Source organism: Podarcis vaucheri (genome assembly GCF_965113315.1).
Source record: "Podarcis vaucheri genome assembly, chromosome: 6".
Classification (NCBI taxonomy): domain Eukaryota; kingdom Metazoa; phylum Chordata; class Lepidosauria; order Squamata; family Lacertidae; genus Podarcis; species Podarcis vaucheri.
The window spans coordinates 75,907,772-75,931,334 of record NC_138764.1 but is presented as its reverse complement, the minus strand read 5'-3'; the positions used below and the strand labels follow the sequence as shown (position 1 = coordinate 75,931,334).

Here is a 23,563-nt window from a genome sequence, read left to right as displayed (position 1 = left end):
TGGGATTATTCTTGCTTATGAGAAGGTTTTTTATGCTGTTCCTCCCAGAATAGTAAATAAATGAGTTCTCTTTCAAATGAGTCGGGATCCGATCCAGGTCCATATGCAGTTCCACACTACTAGTATGAACTCCAGAAAAACATGTGTTGTAACAGTCATGCAACTCATCACCAATTTATTTGCCCAGGCAATTAGCACTTGCCCATCTTCTCACCAAATCCAGAGAATTGCATTACAACCCCCAAATTCCTAAATTGTAGGGATGGCTGTCAACTTGGATGGCTTAAAAGAGGATTAGACAAATTCATGGTGAATAAGGCTACCATGAAGGATAATGGCTACTGATATGTTTTACCTCCACAGTTGGGAGCAACATGAATACTAGCTGATAGTAATCATAAGTGACACCAGTGGTGTTGTATGCAGGTTTCTGCTTGAAGGCTTCCCATAGGCATCTGATTAGACATTGTGAGAGCAGGATGCTGGTTTGATCCAACGGCACTCTTATGTTCTTATGAGACAGAAAGAGTAAGAGGAGGACAAAGACTGGCATCTCAATAGATACTTCTGCTGTTATTTTCCAAGTGGAGGAAACAAAACAGCATCCTCTCTATCTTGTTAAGAATACAGAGTCCAGAGTGACAAGACTAGCATTTCAGGGAAATACAGTGGTATCTCGGGTTAAGAACTTAATTGGTTCCAGAGGTCCGCTCTTAACCTGAAACTGTTCTTAACCTGAAGCACCACTTTAGCTAATGGGGCCTCCCGCTGCCGCTGCACCACCGGAGCACGATTTCTGTTCTCATCCTGAAGCAATGTTCTTAACCCAAGGTACTATTTCTGGGTTAGCGGAATCTGTAACCTGAAGCGTATGTAACCCGAGGTACCACTATACAATGGAACCTCGTGTTACGTACCGTCCTCTTTGCGAACACTTCGGGTTACGAGCTCCCGGCTGCGAACTTTCCCCGGGGATGCGAGTAGATGGGAGGCACCATTAGCGAAAGCGCACCTCGGGTTATGAACGGTTTGGGCTTAAGAACAGACCTCCAGAATGAATTAAATTCATAACTGGAGGTACCACTGTACAGCACTGTTATATGACAGCTGGGGCGGGGACATAATCTGGGCAGGTGAGCAGAGCAGGTGAAAGGCAGAACACTTGTTTGCAAATATCAGATGGCATCAACTGAAGCTAATGAACAGTTTCCTTCTATTTCCTATTACCAAACAGTTACCAATACAAGAGCCAGCACAACCAGGAACACAACCAGGAAGTCTATTCTTCAAGTTTTGCCTATGTGAAAGCTTTATTCCGAATTCATCGGTCCACAGCATGAAATGCAGTCTGGTTAACCTACATAATGTTTTCATTTCTGTTTCCAGTTAATTATAGCTTTTGTGTGGTTGCTTAGGCCTCATGGTTGTAGTCTTGAGTTAAGCTACCTGCAGTAAGACTCACCACAGATTAACCAAACTATATCATATATACTAGGAGCGAACTCAATTATCCAAGTGCTGTTCCACGGCACCACCCACCCACAAAATATTCCAAAACAGTCCAAGAAGGGCGTAGCATGCTCAGTGGTGATGCTGGCTGTTGTGGGGGGAGGGAATAGAGTAGTTGGGCAACACTTCACACTGCAACATCTTATTGCAGATTGCACTTGTAAATCTGTAACACTGACCCCCCCCCATCAGTTTTCTGCCCAACCAAGCAGGGGTTGCTCATACAAAGTTTACTGGAACTTATGCCAAACTCAAAGTGGGTCAAATCTATCTGGATGAAGACTGAGTAATTTAATGAATTAATTGCATCAGTTAGTTAACCAAGTGGTCTTTTGATGAAGCAGCAGAGTTTAAATTTGGTTAAATACCTGGTACATTTTATTATATATTACTTTTTGTTTAAAGTACTGAGGGAACAATACTTGGAACAAATTTTTGGGAGGTATGTGGAGAGGTCCTTCCATGAGACTATAAACTTTCCACTCTGTAGCCAAGACAGACACGTTACTGTAAAGACTGCATGTTTTTTAACCCTAGTAATTGATGATAGAAGAAATTTTTTAAAGGAGAATACTGTGTCTTCCCAGAGATATTCAGAATTTTAAGTTTGCTACTGTTTTTATTTTATTCAGATTTGTGTAACTTTGATTTATTTCAACATGTGTTAAAATAGGGGCCACTTTTTATGGTAAACACTGATTTGCCTGTGAATTTTAGAATCTTACATTTGTTTATGTTGCACAATATATATTTTTTATTTTGAACTCTCTCAATTTTGTTTACCTTGACTTGTGTTACTTTCATATGGCTATGTACTTCTCTTTGTTAAACCCTCTTGCTTTGTGATGGTCTGATGGCAAATGAATCCAAGTGGCAGTGGCAGTGGCAGAGAGAGTTGGGTAGTTAGAACAAATGGTCAGGAAACCCAAGGAATTTAATCCCCAGTTCTGCTCTTCAGAAGAATTAGCAGCAATCACAACAGAGAACAGTTAATTTGATGACTCCCCAAAAGTATTTTTAGCTTGTCTTCAGAAAAGGAAATATTTTTATTTCACAACAAAGAAACAAAGGGAAACACACAGGGCTGCATCCTGCATTTGATAGGATACAAGCGAGCAAAATATCCTTAATATAAACTGGCATGGCAAATACAACTACGCCAAGTTTGCTCAGGAAAAGCTTATGGAGATGCAAGAGTCACTGTTTCCAAAAAAAACCCCCCAAAGTTGTAACTCAAAAGCATATTTACCAATGGCTCAAAATACATTTGAAGAACACAAAGTTGAGAAAGATCTAGTATAATCACACTTACAATCTAACTAGACTTGACACATCTCTCCCCCCTTCCCTCAACAAAGATTTATGACTGAATTTTATTAGCATTTAGAACAGCCATGCTGGTTGCCATATTGAATTTTCAGCAAAATCTCACCGTTCTCAAGATTTGCACAGAGATATAGTAAAAGGTGGGTGAACCATTGCTGGGTGAGAGAGATTCTGTCACAACATCTCCACAAACTGTCACCTGAATCCTCTCATTGCACAAACAGGCGAGGTTCACTTAATACACAAACTAGTCCTCAGAAAAAAAAAAACTTGCATGTGGATTAAGTCCAGTCATTTTGGATACTGAGCGTGATGGTGAAGCGCAATATAAATTACTACAGCAAATAAGTAAATAAAACAAACTGGGCTGTATCAAGTAAAGGCATTGCACTCACAAAACTCCTGCACATGCAATCAAACTTTCCCTTCCTCTCCTCCGCTTCCCTAAATCTGGTCTTGGGGTCCTCCTAACCCTCCAGAGCAGATCTGAGGGGCACACAGGGAAAGGAGAAGTAGGGAAAGTTTAATCGGAAGTCATTTTTCAAGTCCAATATTTCATTGGCTTCAACCCATTACATTTGACACAGCCATACTGTTGATGATGAATTTTTTAAAACAACTTTAGAGTGTATATTTTACAGTGGTACCTCAGGTTACAGACGCTTCAGGTTACAGACACTTCAGTTACAGGTTACAGACTCCGCTAACCCAGAAATAGTACCTCGGGTTAAGAACTTTGCTTCAGGATGAGAACAGAAATCGCGCAGCAGTGGTGCGGCGGCAGCAGCAGGAGGCCCCATTAGCCAAAGTGGTGCTTCAGGTTAAGAACAGTTTCAGGTTAAGAACAGACCTCCAGAACGAATTAAGTTCTTAACCCGAGGTACCACTGTACACTGCTGGAACATTTGAGGACTGGGAGCCTCCTAACATTTCTACTCCCACAGTTCCTCCTTCATCTACCATCAGAGCCTAAGGCTGTGAGGAGAGATAGCAATATAGCAGCAGCAGCAGCAGCAGCCACCGCCCAATGCGGAAGCCTTGGTCTGTGAGGGACTAATTAATACCTGGTTGCTTCAACAGTCAGTTCTAGGCCAGGAATTCCAGCTGCAGAGTGCCACGTTGCAACAACAGAGAACTGGTGGGGGAGGGAGATTTCTATACACCTTTCCTCAGCTCTAGAAAACATTCTTCCATTGTCCTTTTTATTGTGTTTTAAATATATTCTAAGCTGCCTCGAGAGCTTCAGCTATCCGCCTTGGTAGCTCAGTTGGTAGAGCAAAAGACTCTAAGGAGCAGTAGAAGTACAGTGGTACCTCGGGTTAAGTACTTAATTCGTTCCGGAGGTCCGTACTTAACCTGAAACTGTTCTTAAGCTGAAGCACCACTTTAGATAATGGGGCCTCCTGCTGCTGCCGTGCCACCAGAGCACGATTTCTGTTCTCATCCTGAAGCAAAGTTCTTAACCTGAACCTGGGTTAGCGGAGTCTGTAAGCTGAAGCGTATGTAACCTGAAGCATACGTAACCCGAGGTACCACTGTACTCCAGAAGGCAGGCAGGCAGGCAATGTCAGGATTCCCCACCCCCACCCCGACATCTTCGGACAAGGGCATTTCTCAAGTTTGTCCTGTGCAACCCTGTGAATTAGCATACTACTTTGTAATGGCAAAGCTACAGCACTGCTGGTGCAAAAGACTGGCCTTAAAAACACACACACACAAAACAACCGCACAAGTGTGCAAACGTCAAGATTACGCCCTAAGAAATGAATGCAGCTAGTGCAAAGCCTGCTATTCCACCTCTCTATTTTAAGCACCACTTTCTTCCTCCTCTATGAAAGCTGGTCTCAAGGCAAGCTCTTCCACCTGCCACGTTGTTGAAACCTGAGAAGTCTCCATGTAACAGACTGATAGGTTAGAACAGATGCGTCTCAACACCACCAGGGGGAAAGGCTGCCCGCTTGCATAATTCTTTTAGGCTTTGCCAGCTTTCGTTTAGAAAAATAGCCTCATAGGTGCCAACTCTATACGTGTGTCAAAAATGCAAAAGGGCTTGCATTCTGCACAGTTTTCAACAGGTGTTATATCCTTTTTGTGCAGTTGTCTTTGTCTATATCAGCCAACGATTAAAAAACGTCATCGGCAGCTGTTCATATGGGATTATGTGAACTTATGGCTTTATAATATTTTGTCTGCACTTCTGTCTCAGTTCTGCCTCACAGAAATTCTGTGTCATCAGATTTGTTTTATTTTTCTTCAAGCAGCAGACCCTAGTATTCTCGGGCTCATGCAATAGCTGGGAGATTTAAGAGGGGCCCTGCTAACTAATCCAAATCTGCCATGGAGCAGGGAAGAAGCTTTTTAAAGAGACAGAAATTCATTGGGGAAAGAGGTGAGAAATGGAGTTTAGCTGTTAAGTTTGGGATCCAAAGAAAAAGGGAGAATAAAAGAAGTGCTCTTACTACCTGAAAAACTCTCAGCTTTATACACAAAAGATACACAAATTAACAGTTGGAAGAAGAGCAATCAGTAGCAAAAGCTCACCTTATTGCTCCAAAACACCCGCTCAGAACATGGAGAAATATCACCATGGAAATGATTAACCTTGTAGACTTAGTTTTAGCAAACAAACCCTTTTTTCAAATACAATCATATGTCTGACTTCAGTTGGGTTGCCAGTCAGTGAATGTAATACCATTTTTATGAGGACCAGCCAAGGTTTCAAAATGCAGTTTGCAAAGCTTTATTTTATTTGTCTATCATGTGCATCTTTATTGGAACTGTTTATTTTTAAGTCAGTGTACAGTTTTCACCCCCACCGTATCCCCGTATACATACTGGCACCAAATTTGGGTAAGGACTCCCCCAGCTCTGGGAGGGGGAAGGGGGGTACACTGTAAGCCTTCACATCTAGAGACTGGGAAGGAGATAAACCTACACACCCCATTTCTATTTCATTGTTGGTTTTTTGCATGGCCAAAAGTAAACAAAAATCGGAAGAGGACCAAGTTTTTTGTTTTAAGGCGCAAGATACAGAAAAGACACTTGTTGGATTACATTTGGGAGGGGGGAGGTTTCTAAGCTTGCAAAGCTTTTGATTTCCATAGAGATATTTATCAGGCTGAGGTTAATGTTGTATTTAGATTTGAGCATAATGAATGTCAGGGAAGGACACAGACTGGTTTTTGTGTTTTCAAAAGGAGCCATGTCCATTTCTGCTTAGTCCCAGTGGGCTTTGGGCGACTTTGCAGGCGGACTAGTCTTAACTTAATCACATCTGTGAATAATTCCACCATTCTAAGGCTGGCAGGGGTGGGGAGGGGGAACCAAACCAAAATAGCAATAAGGATAAGTTGGACTTTATATCATTCTAGAAACACCTACTGGTACTTTTCCCCACACCCATCTACTTATCCACACACACACACACACACACACACACACACAGAGAGAGAGAGAGAGAGAGAGAGAGAGATAGAGAGAGAGAGAGAGATAACTATCTTACCTAAATAAGAATTCTGAATAACTTAAAAGCTCATATATGCATTTTGATCTGCAAGTTAGTCATAATACAAACACAAAATAGCATCCTGCCATTTTTGTGGCTTTTGAATTAGCATGTAGTCACTGCTATAAAATAATTTTAAAGTTTTATTTTATTTGCCACACCGGCCAAAAATGTGCTGTTAAACATTTGTTTTGGCATGAAACCATCTGTCCATGTAAAATTCTGCATAGGGTTCAGTTGCCGGTTTCTTCCCAATTATCTTCCATACTGGCATTTTAAGTGATTGCATAACAATATCACCATCTTTTAGTTTTTGGGGTAGGGAAAGTATTTACTTTGCCACTGCCCCTTGGAAAAAAATCATACAAATGCCTATGTGCTCAGTAGATGTGATCCCAAGGCTGAAAACACGGTTTTAAAAGTGTCAATTTCTTTCTGAAAACAGTGTTTTTGGGTGAGTGTGGTCTGAAAAAGCCCAGTTCCCACTGAGCTCCCCATAGGTGTGGAAGGGAACAACTTTCTTTTTTAGCACAATCTACACTTCATTATGCACAGTTCCATGTTCCAAGAGAAGGCAGGGCTGGACTATTAGGCTAATAAGGCTATTAGGCTAATAAGGCAGTTATATCTTGTAATTCCTCAATTTACCATTTGAGACCTTGGGCCTGTCACTCTTAGGGAAATCCATGTATGCCATCTTGGACCCAGGGAAGAATAAATAAGGCATTTAAAAAACCCCGAAGACTGTCTCAGTAAGCATTTTAAAGTGTTATGTGTGGAAATGGGCTATAGTAATCTAATCTTCAAAGTCTAATACACACAGCAGAAGTATCATGTGTTGTGGATTGATATTCTGAAGCAGTTTCATTTGGGAGATTTGCTCCCCCCCCCCAAATATACCAAACACATGCATAATGCTCAAATCCTTTTTGGGGGGACACGTTGATTTGCTGAAGTGCCAGCAGTGAAGAAAGTCTACTTGGCTGGACCATGTTATTATAGAATCCAATGTGAGAGAATGGTATAATCCTCTTAGCAAAACATTCACAAAGGTGAGTGGGGTTGCAGTCCAAACAAACCAGGGTTAAGCACGGAAAACTCACTTTAGATTCAAAACATGATCCAAAAGCAAGGTTAGGCAATAGTCCAAGGTCATTGCCACAGGGATCCCAGGCAAGGTGCAGCCCAGCAAGGAGGGGAGAATGGGTTTGGGACCAAGGAGCCAGAAATCTCTATTGTTTCCAGCAACTGAAAGGCAACTCAAGAGGATTCTCAGCACTGGTTCCAGGGGACCTTGTCTGATCCTCTAAGTCCTTTACCTGCAAAGTGGCTAGTTTGTCCTCTGACGATTCTGTTTGACGCCATGTCAGAGCTAAGCATAACAGAACGTTTCCCAAATGTCACAACTGCTTTTGGGTACTAATGGTAAAATGTGCCTTCTCTTTTCTAAAATGGGTAAAGAATGTTTTCTGATCCGTCATGAAAGAGCCTTTCACAGCTTTGTCCCTCTTGGTCACCAACAGCGAATTTATCAGATTTCTGAACTATGATTACATCACTCGTGATTTTGCCATAGCCAAGGCCAGGAGAAACACCTGGCAATTAGTATTCAGTTGCATATTGTCTCTGAACGTGGAGGTTCTGGTTAGCTAGCAGGGCTAACAGTCCTTGATAGAACTATATAACTTTGATTAAAATCACTGGGTGGCATTCAAATAATAGTCACACCAGCACAAAGATTAGTGCTAATGCAATGGGATTCCCCTGCTTTCCTTTCCCCCATGTGAGCTCTGTGCTGTCCCCAGATCTGCTCCCATGCATTGGGTGAAGTCCCAGAACATATTTTAGGGAGCACATGGGGGCAGTACATTCCATTGCACAAGGAGAAATCCTTGCACTGACAGAACATTTTGCTCAGTGCTATGTTGAACAGAACCTATTGTCCCCTTGTGTTGGTCTGTACTCGGGATAAATTCCTTCTTTGTTGCCTTACGTGATCCCCTCTCTTGCCTGCATAAAACAACAAATTTCATTTCGGGAGGCACAAAGAAAGGAATAAATCCTGATTGCAAGCAAGAGGGCTTCAGCAAGCCCTCTAGATTAAGGATGCAAGATCTGTAGGTTTCTTTACATATAAAACTTCAGAACAAATAGGATTCACATATAGGGATATTATCTTACTGGTAACAGAAAATCTAATCATCAATAAAATACTCTTTATATATAATTAAACTGAGCTCTTCATTATATACATTAAAATGCATGCTGGTAGTGTAATGATACTTGTAATAAAGATTTTTTGTGTCTATATGCCCTATAGTAGAGTTAAAAATTGTGACAACAGGGGAAGGTTTAAATATTGCTTAAAACTGGAGTAGATAGTGCTAGGGAAACACCCCTGGCCAGAAGCAACAAACTTGTTTTCTTACAATGCAGTGTTACTTGCTACCAAAATGCACACTGGCAGTTGGCCAAGTCTGCACAAGAAATAAATTCCATGATTTTTGGGCTGACTTATTGGGGAACAGAAAACTGTGAGCTACCTAAACAAATGAAATGCCACTTTGAGTTTCTTCAGCAAGTTGTTGACAAGTTTAAGCACAACAACTTCAAGCACGACTCTCAGTGCCTCCAGCATAACACTCCAGCAAGGATTAGCCAGCAAAAGAAAGAATGGGCTGACAGCTGCAGCCTGAAGAAAGGATTTTGCCATTCCAAGTCCTGGCCAAAATCTGGAAACTCTGCTTACGGAATGTGATCTCACTTTTCAGAGAGTTATAGCTTTGTCAATCCACCAGAATGGAGGACAGAATAGGTTCAGACTAGAAACCGTATACTTAGGGTGCGGGGACAAGACAACAGGGATGTCTGCTGCCTTCATGCCCTGCTTATGAATCATTGAGTTGGATTCTCCTGAAAACAGAATACTGTACTGGACTCTACATTTTTGGGGGACTTTCCATAGGGGCAGTTCTTAGCTAAAAAAGTACAGTGGTACCCCGCAAGACGAATGCCTCGCTAAACGAAAAACCCGCAAGACGAAAGGGTTTTCCGATTTTTAGAGGCTTCGCAAGACGAATTTCCCTATGGGCTTGCTTCGCAAGACGAAAGCCCATAGGGAAATCTCCTGGGACAGCGGGGAAACGCAGCGCACCTTCTCCTCTGTTCCCAGACCTGTCCTGAAGGCTTGTGGTGGGAGGTCCGGGAACAGAGGAGAAGGCGCGCAGCCTTCCCGGGGCTTGCGGTGGGAGGAGGGTTTTTCCTCCCCACCGCCAACATTCAGAACAGAGCGCCCTTCGCGCGGGGCAGACACCTGCAGCTTGGGGAGCCCTGCAGGACTTCCCCGCAGGGCTCTCCAAGCTGCAGATAGCAGCCTGCTGCGCCTATCCGCAGCTTGCAGAGCCCTGCGGGGAAGTCCTTCTTCCCCCGCCAGCCTTCAGAAGAGGTCTGGGGACAGACTGTCCCCGGACCTGGTCTGAAGGCGGTTTCCCTAGGAACGCATTAATTGATTTTCAATGCATTCCTATGGGAAACCGTGCTTCGCAAGACGAAAAACTCGCAAGAAGAAAAAACTTGCGGAACGAATTAATTTCGTCTTGCGAGGCACCACTGTACCGTATTTTTCGCTCTATAAGACGCACCAGACCACAAGATGCACCTAGTTTTTGGAGGAGGAAAACAAGAAAAAAAATATTCTGAATCTCAGAAGCCTGAACAGCAAGAGGGAGCGCTGTGCAGTGAAAGCAGCAATCACTCTTGCTGTTCTGGCTTCTGGGATAGCTGCGCAGCCTGCATTCGCTCCATAAGACACGCACACATTTCCCCTTACTTTTTAGGAGGGAAAAAGTGAGTCTTATAGAGCAAAAAATACGGTACTTGCTGAGTCCATTCTAAACACCTTACAAGGGCTTCAGGTACTAGTGTTCACAGGAAAAATGAAGGGAGGTTAATTACTTTATTCAATTTTTAGGCCTCATAATTAGCACTCAGGAAATAAGATCTGTCTGGGTAAAACCTGGACAGGGGCATCTTATTCATAGAGGCTAGTGGCGCAGGGCGCCAAGTTCTGAAGGGTACCAGGGAAGAGGTGGAGGCTGGATGTGGCGCCTCCCAGCATCAGCTCTCCGCCCTTGCCTGCCTCCGCCATGCCACGCTGAAGCAGTGCTGCGCCCGGAGCCTCCACCTGCCGTGGCCACCACGGCACAAAGCAGCCAGCTGAGCTGGGAGCCACCACGTCCAGCCTCCGCCTCTTCCCCATTGGAGGAGCTGCCCTCCAGCTGCTGCCCACCTCCTCCAGACCTGCAAAGCTGGGCGCGTTGCTGGCAGCGCCATCCTCCCTAAAAAAGGTCGGCAACTCTGGGAAATGGGGGGCGTGGAGGGATCTTTGCACCATGGCGCCCCATATGCTTAAGATGGCCCTGTTTGTGGAAAACAGAACTTGGCATATTTCCACATTTCTGGCCATTCTGCACATGTCCCTAGTGCTCTGCTCTCCATCAAATGATTTAGTGGACTTTGAAGGCAATGAACGCAATTGTCATAGGCAGTTGGAAAGAGGCTTGGATTGCATTCCAGGATATGATAGTACCAAAATACCAGTGACAGTTTATTATGTCTGAACTGACTGTAAGTCAAATGAGTTGGGAGTTCATCTAATCCTTATCCAGAAAGTAAGATGACAAAGGCTAAAAAGATTTCACTATCAGCAAAATCAAGAATAACTTCCAAGTTGCTTTTGTGTTCACAGAAATCTTACAAAATAGAGGACAATGAAACACAAACAACAATCAATAACAACACACAACAGACTAGAAATGTTTTGAAAACATTGCATGACGATTTCTGCAACTGCCCCAAGTTTTTCTAGACATAATTATTTTTACAAAATGATATTGTTATCACAATCCTTCATGGATATATTAACTTGTAAAGGCATAGATCACCCACTCTCAGGGGGACAGTTTAAAGCTGCAATGCTACACACATGTAACTGTAACCAAGCCTTGTCAAACACAATGGGGTTTATCTCTGAGTAAACATGCAAAGGAATGTGTTACACATCTCATGCCAACCTACAGCCTTTAACCGTTCTTCACACAACCATGCTAATCTCATGAAGAACAGAACGGGGGTGGGGGATGCTCATTAATGTTAATGCATAAGAGATTATTTCAAGTCCTTTCTCTCAAATTCAAATACAAAAGCCTAGTTAAGCAACTGAACTTCAACCTTTGCAGTTGCTCTCCAACGCTGTCTTTCCCATGCAAGCTACATTCAGCAAAATTTCCTTCAAGTGATGGTTTTCTGACTATTGCTTATTACATTCGTATTTTACCACTTCCCCAAGGAGACCATTTCATGTCCCAATATTACCCTGACTGGGTGATTAATAATAATAATAATAATAATAATAATAATAATAATAATAATAATAATAATTTATACCCCACCCATCTGGCTGGGTTTCCCCAGGCACTCTGGGCAGCTTCCAACACAGTATTAAAATACAGTAATGCCTCAAACATTAAAAGCTTCCCTAAACAGGGCTGCCTTCAGATGTCTTCTGAAAGTCTGGTAGTTGTTGTTCTCTTTGACATCTGGTGGGAGGGCGTTCCACAGGGAGGGCGCCACTACCAAGAAGGCCCTCTGCCTGGTTCCCTGTAACTTGGCTTCTCTCAGTGAGGGAACCGCCAGAAGGCCCTTGGCACTGGACCTCAGTGTCTGGGTAGAATGATGGGGGTGGATATGCTCCTTCAGATATACTGGACTGAGGTCTCCTTAGTCCAGCTCAAACACCCTGATTCACACAGCATACAAAAGTTCTTACAATGAGTCCAGTTACTTTTTCTCAAAAATCTTTCTCAAGGGGCACTTCCTGAGTAGGACAGACAACTTCAACTTGCCTTTTTTCCCATAGTCAGCAACCAGATCACCTTAGGACTATCTCCGTCCTATGACTTTTTCTAGAAGCTGGCATGTGGATGGGCCCCTTTAATTAGTTATATAAAAAAGAATACTGTTACCTTCCAGTCTCTGGTCTCTTCTCCAGGCTGTTGTCCTCTTTACCCTTCTCCATCTCCTGCAAGAGAGCCATCTGGACAGGAGTGTTTCGCCCATCACTACTTGTGCTGCCCCTGTGCTGGGATGTCCTGAAGTCAGACTTGGAATTGCGTTTCATGGCTTGGAGCTGAGCCAGTGGCACAATGTCACAACCCTGTGGCCTATGCCACACTGTCTGCTGTGTGATGGCATTGTAGTAGTAGAAACGGTTGTTGTTTTGGTCAAAGAGCTCCCACCACTGGTTCTCATCTGACTGACGAACTCTGAGGTTGGACGGTGGCTCCCAGCCACACTCGCCGGTTGTCAAGTTGACATACATTCTCTCTCGAGAACGGGGCTCGATGATCTCCACCCAATCTGAGCTGAAATAGAAAAAGAAAAAGGCAATGTTGGTCGGAGCCAACACACAATATAATCTTGTCCAGCGAGGCAAATGGCTGCTTAGGCGGTCTTACGGGCTCATGGCCACAGCATAAGAACCAATTGATTGCAGAGCCTGAGTCAAGCCTACATCTAACAATGATTACACAGACAACCTACCATGTTTAAAACATGGATTTGCCAGCCTTGTTCAAAACATAGTTTAGCCACATCAAATTCCCAGTAAAATATTTGTTAATATGTCCAACCCCAACCTGCAAATTGCATATTTGTAGCCATATGAAGTACAACAGACAGAATTTCACACGATAAGCAATTTGTATGAAGTGGCTTCCCATGTGATTTAGAAAATTCTCACACACTCAAAGTAATTTAAACAAAGTGCTTGCCACATGGGGAGTTTCTACCACATGGCTATATTTTAGACGCACCCCCCTCCTGCTACAATCTGCATGCATGACAGAAAAAGCACATTGTTCTACCTTATAGGGGTTTTTCTTTTGTAAGAAGAAATAAAGGACAGCAACACATTTTGTACTCCAAAATGTTTTAAAGTATTAATAACTTGCAAGCTCAACTATCAAATCTACCGTAATTCAAAAAAGCAATGCAAACTTATTTTTCTCCACTATGGACTCCTTTAAGCTCAACATTTAGACAGAATAAACTGTATTTGTTGAGATGATGGGGGCTTAGGCAGAGTTAGCAGTAAATTGTACCAGTCCCTCACCCTGGGGAAGGGGGCAATGCTATGGGAATTAATGCCTGGGAGCTTTTAAATACCAAAGCATTGTTCTCACAAGTGTAAACAACAGTAGCTCCAACTTTGTCTGATCTGAATGCTACTGCTTTGTCAGGGAAATTCTTAGTACGCTCAGATTCCACTTTGTAATATTCAGCATGCCACAGAAAAATGTCCCCATTGAAAATCTGTATGCAGGGCCTCTGTAATGAAAGCAACTTTACAACAGACCAAGAAATCGCTGCAAAAATGTGCTGCATAATTACCCACACAGCTGTGGAAGTCATTAACAAAAGTTCTGTCTGCATTAAGCCATTTGCAGCTTCTCACATTTCCTTAATCTTTTCATTTATGTAAATGGGGAACCTCTGGCCCACCGGGTTCCCTCAGTCTAGCAAGCCAGGCCCATGTCAGTGGGCCTTACCCACCTGTCAGTCATCCCACATCATCTCTTAAACAGGCATAGGGATCTCAGTGCTGTGAATTCAGCACTCCCTCTGGGAGTGAATGTATGAGTGTGCATGCCTGCATGGCTTGCTCTGTGAGAGGATATGTAAGAATGTGTCTAGTGCATGTGTGCTTATGACAAGAGAAGGGCCAGAGGTATATGTTATTTATTTATTTATTTATTTATTTATTTATTTATTTATTTATTTATTTATTTATGCATGCTTTACTTCATTCAGAAGATCAGTCAAATCAAATTTCATTTTTCTTTACGTTTTGTCTATCTTCCTCCAACCTACTCTCCGTTCTAAGACAATATCCTAACCCTTGGATCTTAACATCAGACTTCAAAATACGTAATTAGACCTGAATGCACATTGTTGGATTTTCTGAAATGTCAGCAGGAACTTCAAGACTCGTGTTTTTGAGAACCTATATGGTGTCCCATTTGGCTTCTAGGCTTAATTCCTCACATCCTACAAATGTGCCCCTTTCACTATGTCTACCAGTAACTTGTATGCAATTCTAATCTTTGAGCAGGATCCCTATGCCAGGATCTCAGTGTGGATTAGGGGGCCTGCACCTGCAATTTACTTTGGAGAGCAGCGAGTGACATTTCCACCTTCAACACAAATTGCAGGCTTATGCGTATGTGAATGGGTGGGTGGGTGGTGTGCAAGTGAGTAAGAAAGAAATGGAGTGGGGTTGCCCCATTCACTTTTGGCTGCAGCCCTCCCCACCACTGGCATGGGGGGGGGGGCGGAAACGTTTCTCACTCCAGCTCTAGGGCTGCTAAAGCTATGTATGTCTTAAAGGGCGTCCTCAACTGCAGGTGGGTGAACTATTCTACACAAACAGAACTTAAATAAACGTAGTTCAGGAGTTTATTGCCAATTGTTTTCAAATCTCAATGTTCAAACAAAATCAAAATGTTTAGGCTGAACGCACAAACCATTATTGTTCATGATTTCTAAAACCAGTCTTTTGGCCTGAAGTTTTGCTTTTAAGCATGTATGGAATATTGTTGTCCTTCACAACCATGAAGGATGTAAAACTTCTTCAAAAAGGTTTGTAAGGGTTGAGAGCTACTAAAATTACAAGAACTGGCAATCATGGTTGAGTTTGCCTGTGGAATGTGTTTAACAATATGCCTGCAATAATAAAATCCACACACTAGGTGTCCTTGGAATAAAAGGGAGTTGTTTTTGGTCAAGAGTTTCCCTTTCATTGGTGGTATCCTTTGTTTTTCAGTAAGTACCTGATATTATACAGACAACGCCCTACAAATCAGCAAGAGAAGTCAGATACATCCTAGAAAGAAAATATCCTACACAAAATTAGGAATTCCTATAGCATAGACTACCCAAAGATTTAGAGTCAGGCAAACAAGGAACGGGTAGCTGGAGACATAGCTCAGGCTCACTCTTAGATATTTTATTTCCTATACAATAATCGACAGTGTCATGCATCCTTCTACCATTTTTGTGAATAGAAACTTAACAACCTTTTCTGACAACCAGAGCTAACCACGAGCTATTCTGTTGCAAGTGCAACTCGGCAGACGTTCCACCTCAAATAAGCAGTGATGGTCTCTCTGCCAAAGTCCCCTAGTGATTTGCTACCATGTGAAAGCGTTAGCAGCACTATTGCTGAATGCCCATGAACTGAAACAACATTGAAGTAAACAGAATGCCAGTGGCTCTGTGGAGTACCGCCTCCTTTATAATGTCAGAGAGAAAGAAGCAGATCAATGCCGGCATCATTCAAATACTATTGAGAGTTAAATTCGGGGTTAAGCACCGTTTGCGTACACTACATCTTGAGGAGGCCAGCTGAATCCAGTGGACAACTGAAGTTCCAGGGACAATCATGCTTTCTATTTGCTGAGGCTGGAACCAGACATCATTTGGGCAAATGCATGGTTTCAACCACCTCCCAAATTGGATGAGACTGTTTAAAATGTAGAGATGATTGGCAGATGGGAAGAGCAAATGCTTTATGCCTCCTATGCCAATGCTTGCAAACCCCACGCACCTCACCTCAGCTGTCATTTTGCTAGCTGAATTAACTTCCAATTTTGGAGCTTGGCTGGCGGCGGCGGGGGGGGGGACGGGGACCAAACTTTTAAGTATTGTGAGTAGGGGAAGAGTTAAATACTCACTTCCACTCACCAATTTTCTGTTCTGCAAATGCCATATCCAACTCTCACATTAACTGCAGGGGCAAATCGAGGGTTGGGAACCAGTGATTTCCTCTGTAATGTCTAATTACTGTAGTTCCAACTCAAGCATGATTCTTTACCATCTTTTCCCTTGTCTCAACTACTCTCTCCCCTCACTGCTATGCTACCTTTCTTATTTCTTTCCATATGAGTCCATTTTTTATTCAACAAAGTAGATCAGGTAAGTGACTAACTACAAAAGCCTGGACTAGACTGTGATTTAGTAAAGGTGCTCAAGTTACATAGGTAAAGAACAACATGCATGCATCACTCCAAAAACCCAAGGCATGATAATGTTGGATATCAGGACAAAACTAATATAAAGAACCATTCATGCCTCTTTTATTGAAAATATCTGCTAGCTTTGCAGAACGATGCAAATGCAACATGCTGACTAATAAGTGTTAGTAAATCTATAATCGGTATTATGTCATTCAAAATATACGAATAAGCCACTTCAAAACAATATATGTATCATATAACACATCTCACAAAATATACAAGTAACTGCAAGTTATTATATGTAACAGAGTCAAACAAAGATTCAAACAACCAATGAATAGCAAGGAACGCCAAACTGTCTCTCAAAGGAAGATATCTCACAAAAGTCTCAAAGGAAGACGTCTCTCCGAAGTCTCAAAAGGACAGTGCATCCAGAATAGTTCAACTGTTTCGGAATAAAGTCTTCATCAGCGAATAATTATCAATGAAATATACATAATTATCCAGTGAGCACTGATCCACTAGTATGATCTTCACTAGTATGTATATATTCGTATATTTTGAATGACATCATACCAATTATATATTTACTAACAGTTATTAGCCAGCGTGTTGCCTTTGCATTTTTGTAGATTCTCACATTTTGCAACACAGGGGTTTGGGTTTGTTCAGCTTTGCAGAAGGAGGCAGAAAAGGAACCAAATTCAATTTCAGTAAACAGAAAGTCACAATTCTGAGGTATAGACCTTGGGAGCAAACAGTTAACATTATAGTCCACCAGTTGCTTGAAGCACCCTTACTGCCAGGAAGAGCTAGTAGCCTCAGACTATGCAGCTGTCCCAAAAGGAGGTGACCCAGCCCCAGGGTCAAAGATATCTGGTGCTACCTGGCCCTGGTTGCTGGGTAGTTCACTTCCAATGGGGACAGACACTATTTCCCCATCTAGTTACTACAGAACTTTCGAAGAGCAGCAGATGGAGCACAGTCACTTCTGCCTTATTTAAACAAAAATATTATATTTAATGTAAGTTGCTCAGGAGGCCAACTCTCGGGCAGAAAGGTGGGATACAAATATTGTTAATAAATGCATACTATCATGTCAATAAGAATATTCCGAATAAAGGTTTGTTCTCCCGCTAGAAACAATTTGCATATTATGTTCATGAACCTGTATCATTTAAAGTGACCTTATCTATGATCCCCCCCTTGCTTAATTTATAATCTTCTAAAACCTTATTTGGTGAAAACTATAGATACGGTCTGATTAATACAAGAAGCCTGGAGAATGAGTAACTTTGCAAAGAGAAAGTGCAATCATTTAGCTGAGTGTAGTGACTCAGAAAGGGGAAGCCTTAATGTACGGAATAACCCAGATGTGCTTAAAAGAAAACCAACTGATCTAAGGGCTATTAATATCCTTGCAATGAGCTCTCTTCTCCCCCCCTCCCCCACCTGCTCCAGGACTAGAGCCTGTATGAACAAGAAATAAATCAGCCAAATGCTCTGTGGGATAGATAATCACATCATGTAGCAATGACCAGGCACCAGGTCTAATGCTTCGCCTGTAAAGTGGTTAGTGAGTCTGTGAGTGTTATTTCCTGCACTGTCATCTCTAGCTTTCTTTGTCACACTTTTGGCATTTAACATCATTCTGAAGATGCAAGAATGGTCCACAAAAAAGGAATGAGAGAACTGGAACAGACACTGCCCTACTCAAAAGATTCCTAGCAGATGCCTATCCAACCTTTTATTGCTGGCCTGTAGATTTTACAGTTTCCGCTAGCCATTTATTTACAGGTCTCAAATTGCAATGCACAGCTGGATTAAGGGTAAATATTGGGCAATTTGCTATTCTCCTGCCTTGTTGTTGTTTATTTGTTGCCTGTCCTTCACCCTAAGGTCCCAGGATGGACGGGTTACAACGTTAAAACACAATTTTAAAAACGGTTTTAAACAACTTACAATCACAAAAATAAGGTGGGTCCTAAAAATAAGTGTCAAAAAGCCAGGGAAAAGAGGTGAATAGCTATGGTGAGCCCTTGACTGGTAAACGCCACATATTCCTCTCTCACCGGGGAGACAGTATACGAATATCCTGCCACAGCAGCTGCAAGCTCAATGCACACCCTCTTCTAGACTATACACTGCTGAGGTTGGGAGGAGCTACACCCTCACCACCTCCACAGTAAAGCAAAGCAGGCAGTAAGCTGGTTCACACATAAGGTTGAACAATAGTTTGAAATAAATTATGGCTTCATAAGCGTTTGCTCCATCCTTACTCCTGACTGTGCTGCATGGCAGAGGAAACACACCGGGAGCAAGTCAGAGTCTGTCTTGCCTGTTCTGTCTGAAACCAGACTCATGGCTTCTTTCTCTCCAAACAAACCACAAGAAGCCACAATTTCTCATTGGTTTATTTGAAGGAAACAAATCATGAACCTGCAAAGACCTGGGTTCACATTTAATGCAAACTGAATGCCAAGTCAAACTGTGGCTTGTGTGAACCAGGCGAGGGGCACGTGCACCGGATGGGGGGACATCTGCCCAGCCCTTGCCACTGATGCCGCTGCAGCAACTCTACCCCCACCAGAGGAAAGCATGGCCGCGCTGAACTGCCTGCCCACCCATGCATTGGGGAACCTGAGTGGCCAACGAGACCCTTGGCGGATGGAGGAGCACCCAAGTGAGGGCGCCTGGTTAATGCCCTCAGAAATTTGTGCACCCAGGGCTCTCTGGCGCACACAACTCCACATGACACCCCTCCAGTCTTCTTCCCTCCCTGCACGGCACAGTCAAGAGCAAGGAAGGCACAAAGCACTTGTGTTCATTAAGCCATACTGTATTTTAAAGTCTAGTTTAATCCTGCCTGTGAGAGGCTGCCCCCTAAATAACTATGTGCAAGGCTGTTCTATCTACTATTAATCCTCCTCAGATGGTTCAGTGAATAATTGGTTCTCACTCCAGCCTGAGGATGTCACACTTTTCAATGAAGGTGGACTTTACAATTGGGACAGAGCCGCTGTTCCTTCACAGGGCTCAGTTTAAGTTTGACTGTTGCTGTATCCACATCAGAGCTCTGCTCTCCTTTAGCATTCGACCTGAGTCCAAGAAGCACAGGGGAAAGCAAAATCCTGCCTAATATAGGACTTGCTTTCTTCTGACAATTTTTGTGCTTCTGCTTCTGTACTAAAAATATCAAACCAGGAGCACAAAATGCTCCAGTGAATATATGCCCCTATAATTATGCTATAAACGCCATTTGTTCCAAGATCTATACGAAAAGACACTTCGTTCAGGAGTAACTTTTTCAGCCATACCCCCAGTTTCAACTGAGCGCTTTGACATGTTTTCCAGAAACCCCAAAGCCAACAAATGTCTGCTCAGCTAGTCAGACTACACACTCAAGTTATACCCACCAAACCAGAGAGAGACTTGAAAAGAGAGCAGCCTGGGAGCCTTGAATACCGCTTAGGAAAACAAATTCCAGTCAGTGGTCCTCCAGAGAATGATCTGGTGCCAGGACTCGCTGCCAGAAAAATTGGTTTGCATGGCAGCAAATGGGATGGTGGACAAGAGGTCAGTATCTTGTACGGCTTTTAACTCCTTGACTTCGCTTAGTTAGTATGATTCATAATCCTTTGCATGTCATCACAAGGTATTTGCAGGAGCTTGCTGTGATGATATACCCCCTTTCAAATGAAGCCCAAGTACTTTTTCCACTCAGCAGACACAGCTGGCTTTAGAATGAAGAGGATTTTATGAATTCTCATAGTTTAAATATCAGACTGCAAAGCGCAGCAACATAATCTCCGCACTGGCATGAATGTGGACCATGAATCATGCCTAGCAGCAAACAGGAATCTACTATGTTTGTATAACATGCTATTTAGGGTCCAATAAGCAGCTTTAGTTTATGATTGGTTCTCTTGCATCATCCAGCGTTAAGCTTTCCAACATGCTAATTGCAAGGCGCTGTTATCTGTGGCAAGATAAAAGGAAGAACTGGTTGCAAGGATCACACTACAGAAAAGGAAAGGAAAAAAATCTGTATTTAACAGTAGCCAGAATTATTATTTTTTAAATATCATTAGGTACGAACAACATTGGTATCACTAATTTGTAGAGAATACTTTGTGTAAAAACTTCCCCATATCTACCTGCACCACTTCCCCTTTAGGCAGTCATAAGGCGCAGAGTGTTCATACACTTTTTTGACCCCAGCAGATCATGAGGCCCAATCTTATGGCTGAGACACAGCACTGCATATGACCACTTCTCAACCAATCTACCCAATCTTGTGACACATGGAGTACGGGTGCAGGGATACCAGATGTCTGTGTGGGAGAGGAAACAGATCCGTATGGAAGCAGGCTGGCACACTAAACAGCACACAGTATATACATGGCACACTGTGCCCATATGTTTCTTTCCTCACAGCTGTATAATATGGAGCAGATGGCTAGCTGACCGTTGGTGTTCATTATGGCTGTGGGAAGTTCCATCCAATGGCCACAATCTGAAGTACTGTAAAACTAGTTCTGTGAACATGAAGTAAGGAAAGCAATGTTAGAATTGATATTTCTGAATAGGAGTGATTCCCCCCGACTAAAGACAATTTCAAAAAGCATATGTGGGACAAATGTTTAAAAGGGGAAAAAAGATTTTGCATAATCCTAAACAGATCTTTGGATCTTAGCTACTGCAGCAGAAGATTTATAGCCTAGCGAATGATTCCAGTCAAGTCAGTTGAGAAGAGGGTCTTAGGTAAACCCCAGAATTGCTGGTGGTGAAAATAGTTTAATAAGACCATCCCTCTTCCCCAAACCAAGTTCTGAGGGCAATTTCATCTACATTAAAGAAAACATGGGGCAGCCAAAGGAGGAAATGTAATAATGGATGACTCCTTCTAACATTGACTAGAGGTTCTAGCTTAGCCTTCTGTCTCTTAGGTTAGCTTTCTACCTGCGTAGGATTTATAGATAGATAGATAGATAGATAGATAGATAGATAGATAGATGTTAGATAGATAGATGATAGATAGATAGATAGATAGATAGATAGATAGATAGAGATAGATGATAGTTTCTAATAAGAACATTACATGATACAGCAACATCACAATGTAGATACAAGTAGATGTACATTTGTAAACTAAACAGGTAATTTTATTCAGTCTATCATGCAGGGAATTATTTTGTTTGAATAAACATTCAGTCCTGTTAGTCCTCAACTGGCGGCTAAAGCAGTACAGTCTAGGACGCAGGTTTACCTCTTTATCGTTAGTTTGTGAGAACTAGGCCAAAGCTTTTTCAAGTTACAAGTACAAACTCGCAATGCTGGAAAGGAACCAAAGCACAATGAGAACTCACAGAGGATTCAGTAATATCTCAAAATGACCTCATCACTTCTCCCTTTTCTGACCTCCTTCAAGTCTTGCCAATTGGAAAAATGTGAAAAGACGAATGTCAGAAATCATGAGGACAAAAAGAAAACAAAATATAAGCACCTAATTTAGTTTTACTGTCCTTGCTCTTTGATTTTTTTTAAAAAAGAAAGCAGCACAGAGTCTGCTACTTATGCCTGTGGTGCTGGTTTTCCAACTCGGAAGAGTTACAAAGAATCAGATGATTATAAAAGAGCACAAGAACAATTTGTCTCACATTCTGTGAAGCCTTTTAAGAGTTAGCAAAGCAGGAGAGCCATTTCCAACTTTCCTCTGATTTTTAGAATATTTCTCGTTTATTTTAGTTGCTCAACAATAGCAAAGGATGCCTATATTCTAATCTACCAACAACAAAAGCAGTGAAAAGAAGGGGAATAAAAAACTTTGATGGGAGTACCCAGAGACACACCATTGACGAATTACTATCCATTACCACCTCGCCTAGTCAGTGCATTGCTGCATAGTATTGTGTTGTGACAGGTCACACAATAGTTTGAAGTACGCTTTTGCAAAATAATCATACAAAACACTAGTATTTTAAGAGGATGTTAACAACCTAGGATTCAAATTTATCATGTTTATGGTGTTTACAACCTATCAAGAGAGCCAAGCACATCAGGGCAGGAGAGGTAATCGATGCAAAACCTGTAGTCTTCACAGATGTAAAATTCCAACAATCACGCTGGAAGATGTTGAGAAGTGCAACATAAGTCCCCTACTAGACCATCTGCATAGGCCAAAAATGCATGGTCAATTCCCAAATGAAATCTGGAGATGGTTGCGGGAAGGATAAAACTCTAACCCCATGCATTTAACTGTATCTGCTATTTAATATATTGTCCAAACCAGTATTCTATTTGCTGCACTAATCTCTTGTTTTTCTAAGCCAGGCATTGAAAATCTCATACACTATATGAATAAAAAATGGTTAGAAAAAAATGGTATCGTATTTCGTTAGTTCATCTCAGAGAAGGGCTGTAATCAACCTCTAACATCTTGGGGAAAAGGATCTGGGGTTTTCCTTGAGTCCATTTGTGAAGTATAACTGTAAAGACATTCATTTCAGTTGGTTATCATGTATTTCTACCTATTATTTAAAATAAATAAATAAAAGTGCAGCTTGGACAGATTTTAATGGGAAAGGAGAACTATTCAGGGATGAGAAATAATCTGGAAATGCCATTTCATCTAGATGCAGCAGAGAGAGGCAGGAAACAGGACAAAGACCAATTGCATTTTGTTTATTCTCCCTATGGATTATTTGTGTTCAAACTGGCTCCCGCTGGGCTCCCAAGGCTTGCGGATAGCTTCCTGAAGCCTGGAGAGCGAGAGGGGTCGGTGCGCACCGATGCCTTTCGCTCTCCAGGCTTCAGCGAAAGCCTGCATTCGCCCCACAGGACGCACACACATTTCCCCTTCATTTTTGGAGGGGAAAAAGTGCGTCCTATGGGGCAAAAAATACGGTACACAAAAATGAAGAGATTTTTTTAAAAAACCCTGAGGTGTTGGGACCGAGGTCAAGCAGGGGAAGCAATGTAAATAGATTCCTAAACTTTGTCAGGAAACATACGTTCTGATTCTCCATACCTATAACTAAGAGAGAACAAGGTGTGTGTCATGTCCTAAAATGAAAATAATTGTAGGGTGTAAGATCTGGAGCTATAAAATTTAACAGGATAGTTTGGATTAAAATATATATTTCAAAAA

General features: G+C 42.2%; 1 protein-coding gene across 7 annotated transcripts in view; it reads right to left on the bottom strand.

Moving 5' to 3' along the window:
- LOC309535516 (rho GTPase-activating protein 39-like) overlaps positions 1-23,563 on the bottom strand; it is a 91,412-nt gene that overhangs the window by 18,715 nt on the left and 49,134 nt on the right. For all 7 annotated transcript variants that reach the window (XM_082228637.1, XM_082228633.1, XM_082228634.1 and 4 more), the window contains one exon: positions 12,364-12,762. In XM_082228637.1, the coding sequence (XP_082084763.1) occupies positions 12,364-12,762 (399 nt within the window). The remainder of the gene's footprint in view (positions 1-12,363; positions 12,763-23,563) is intronic.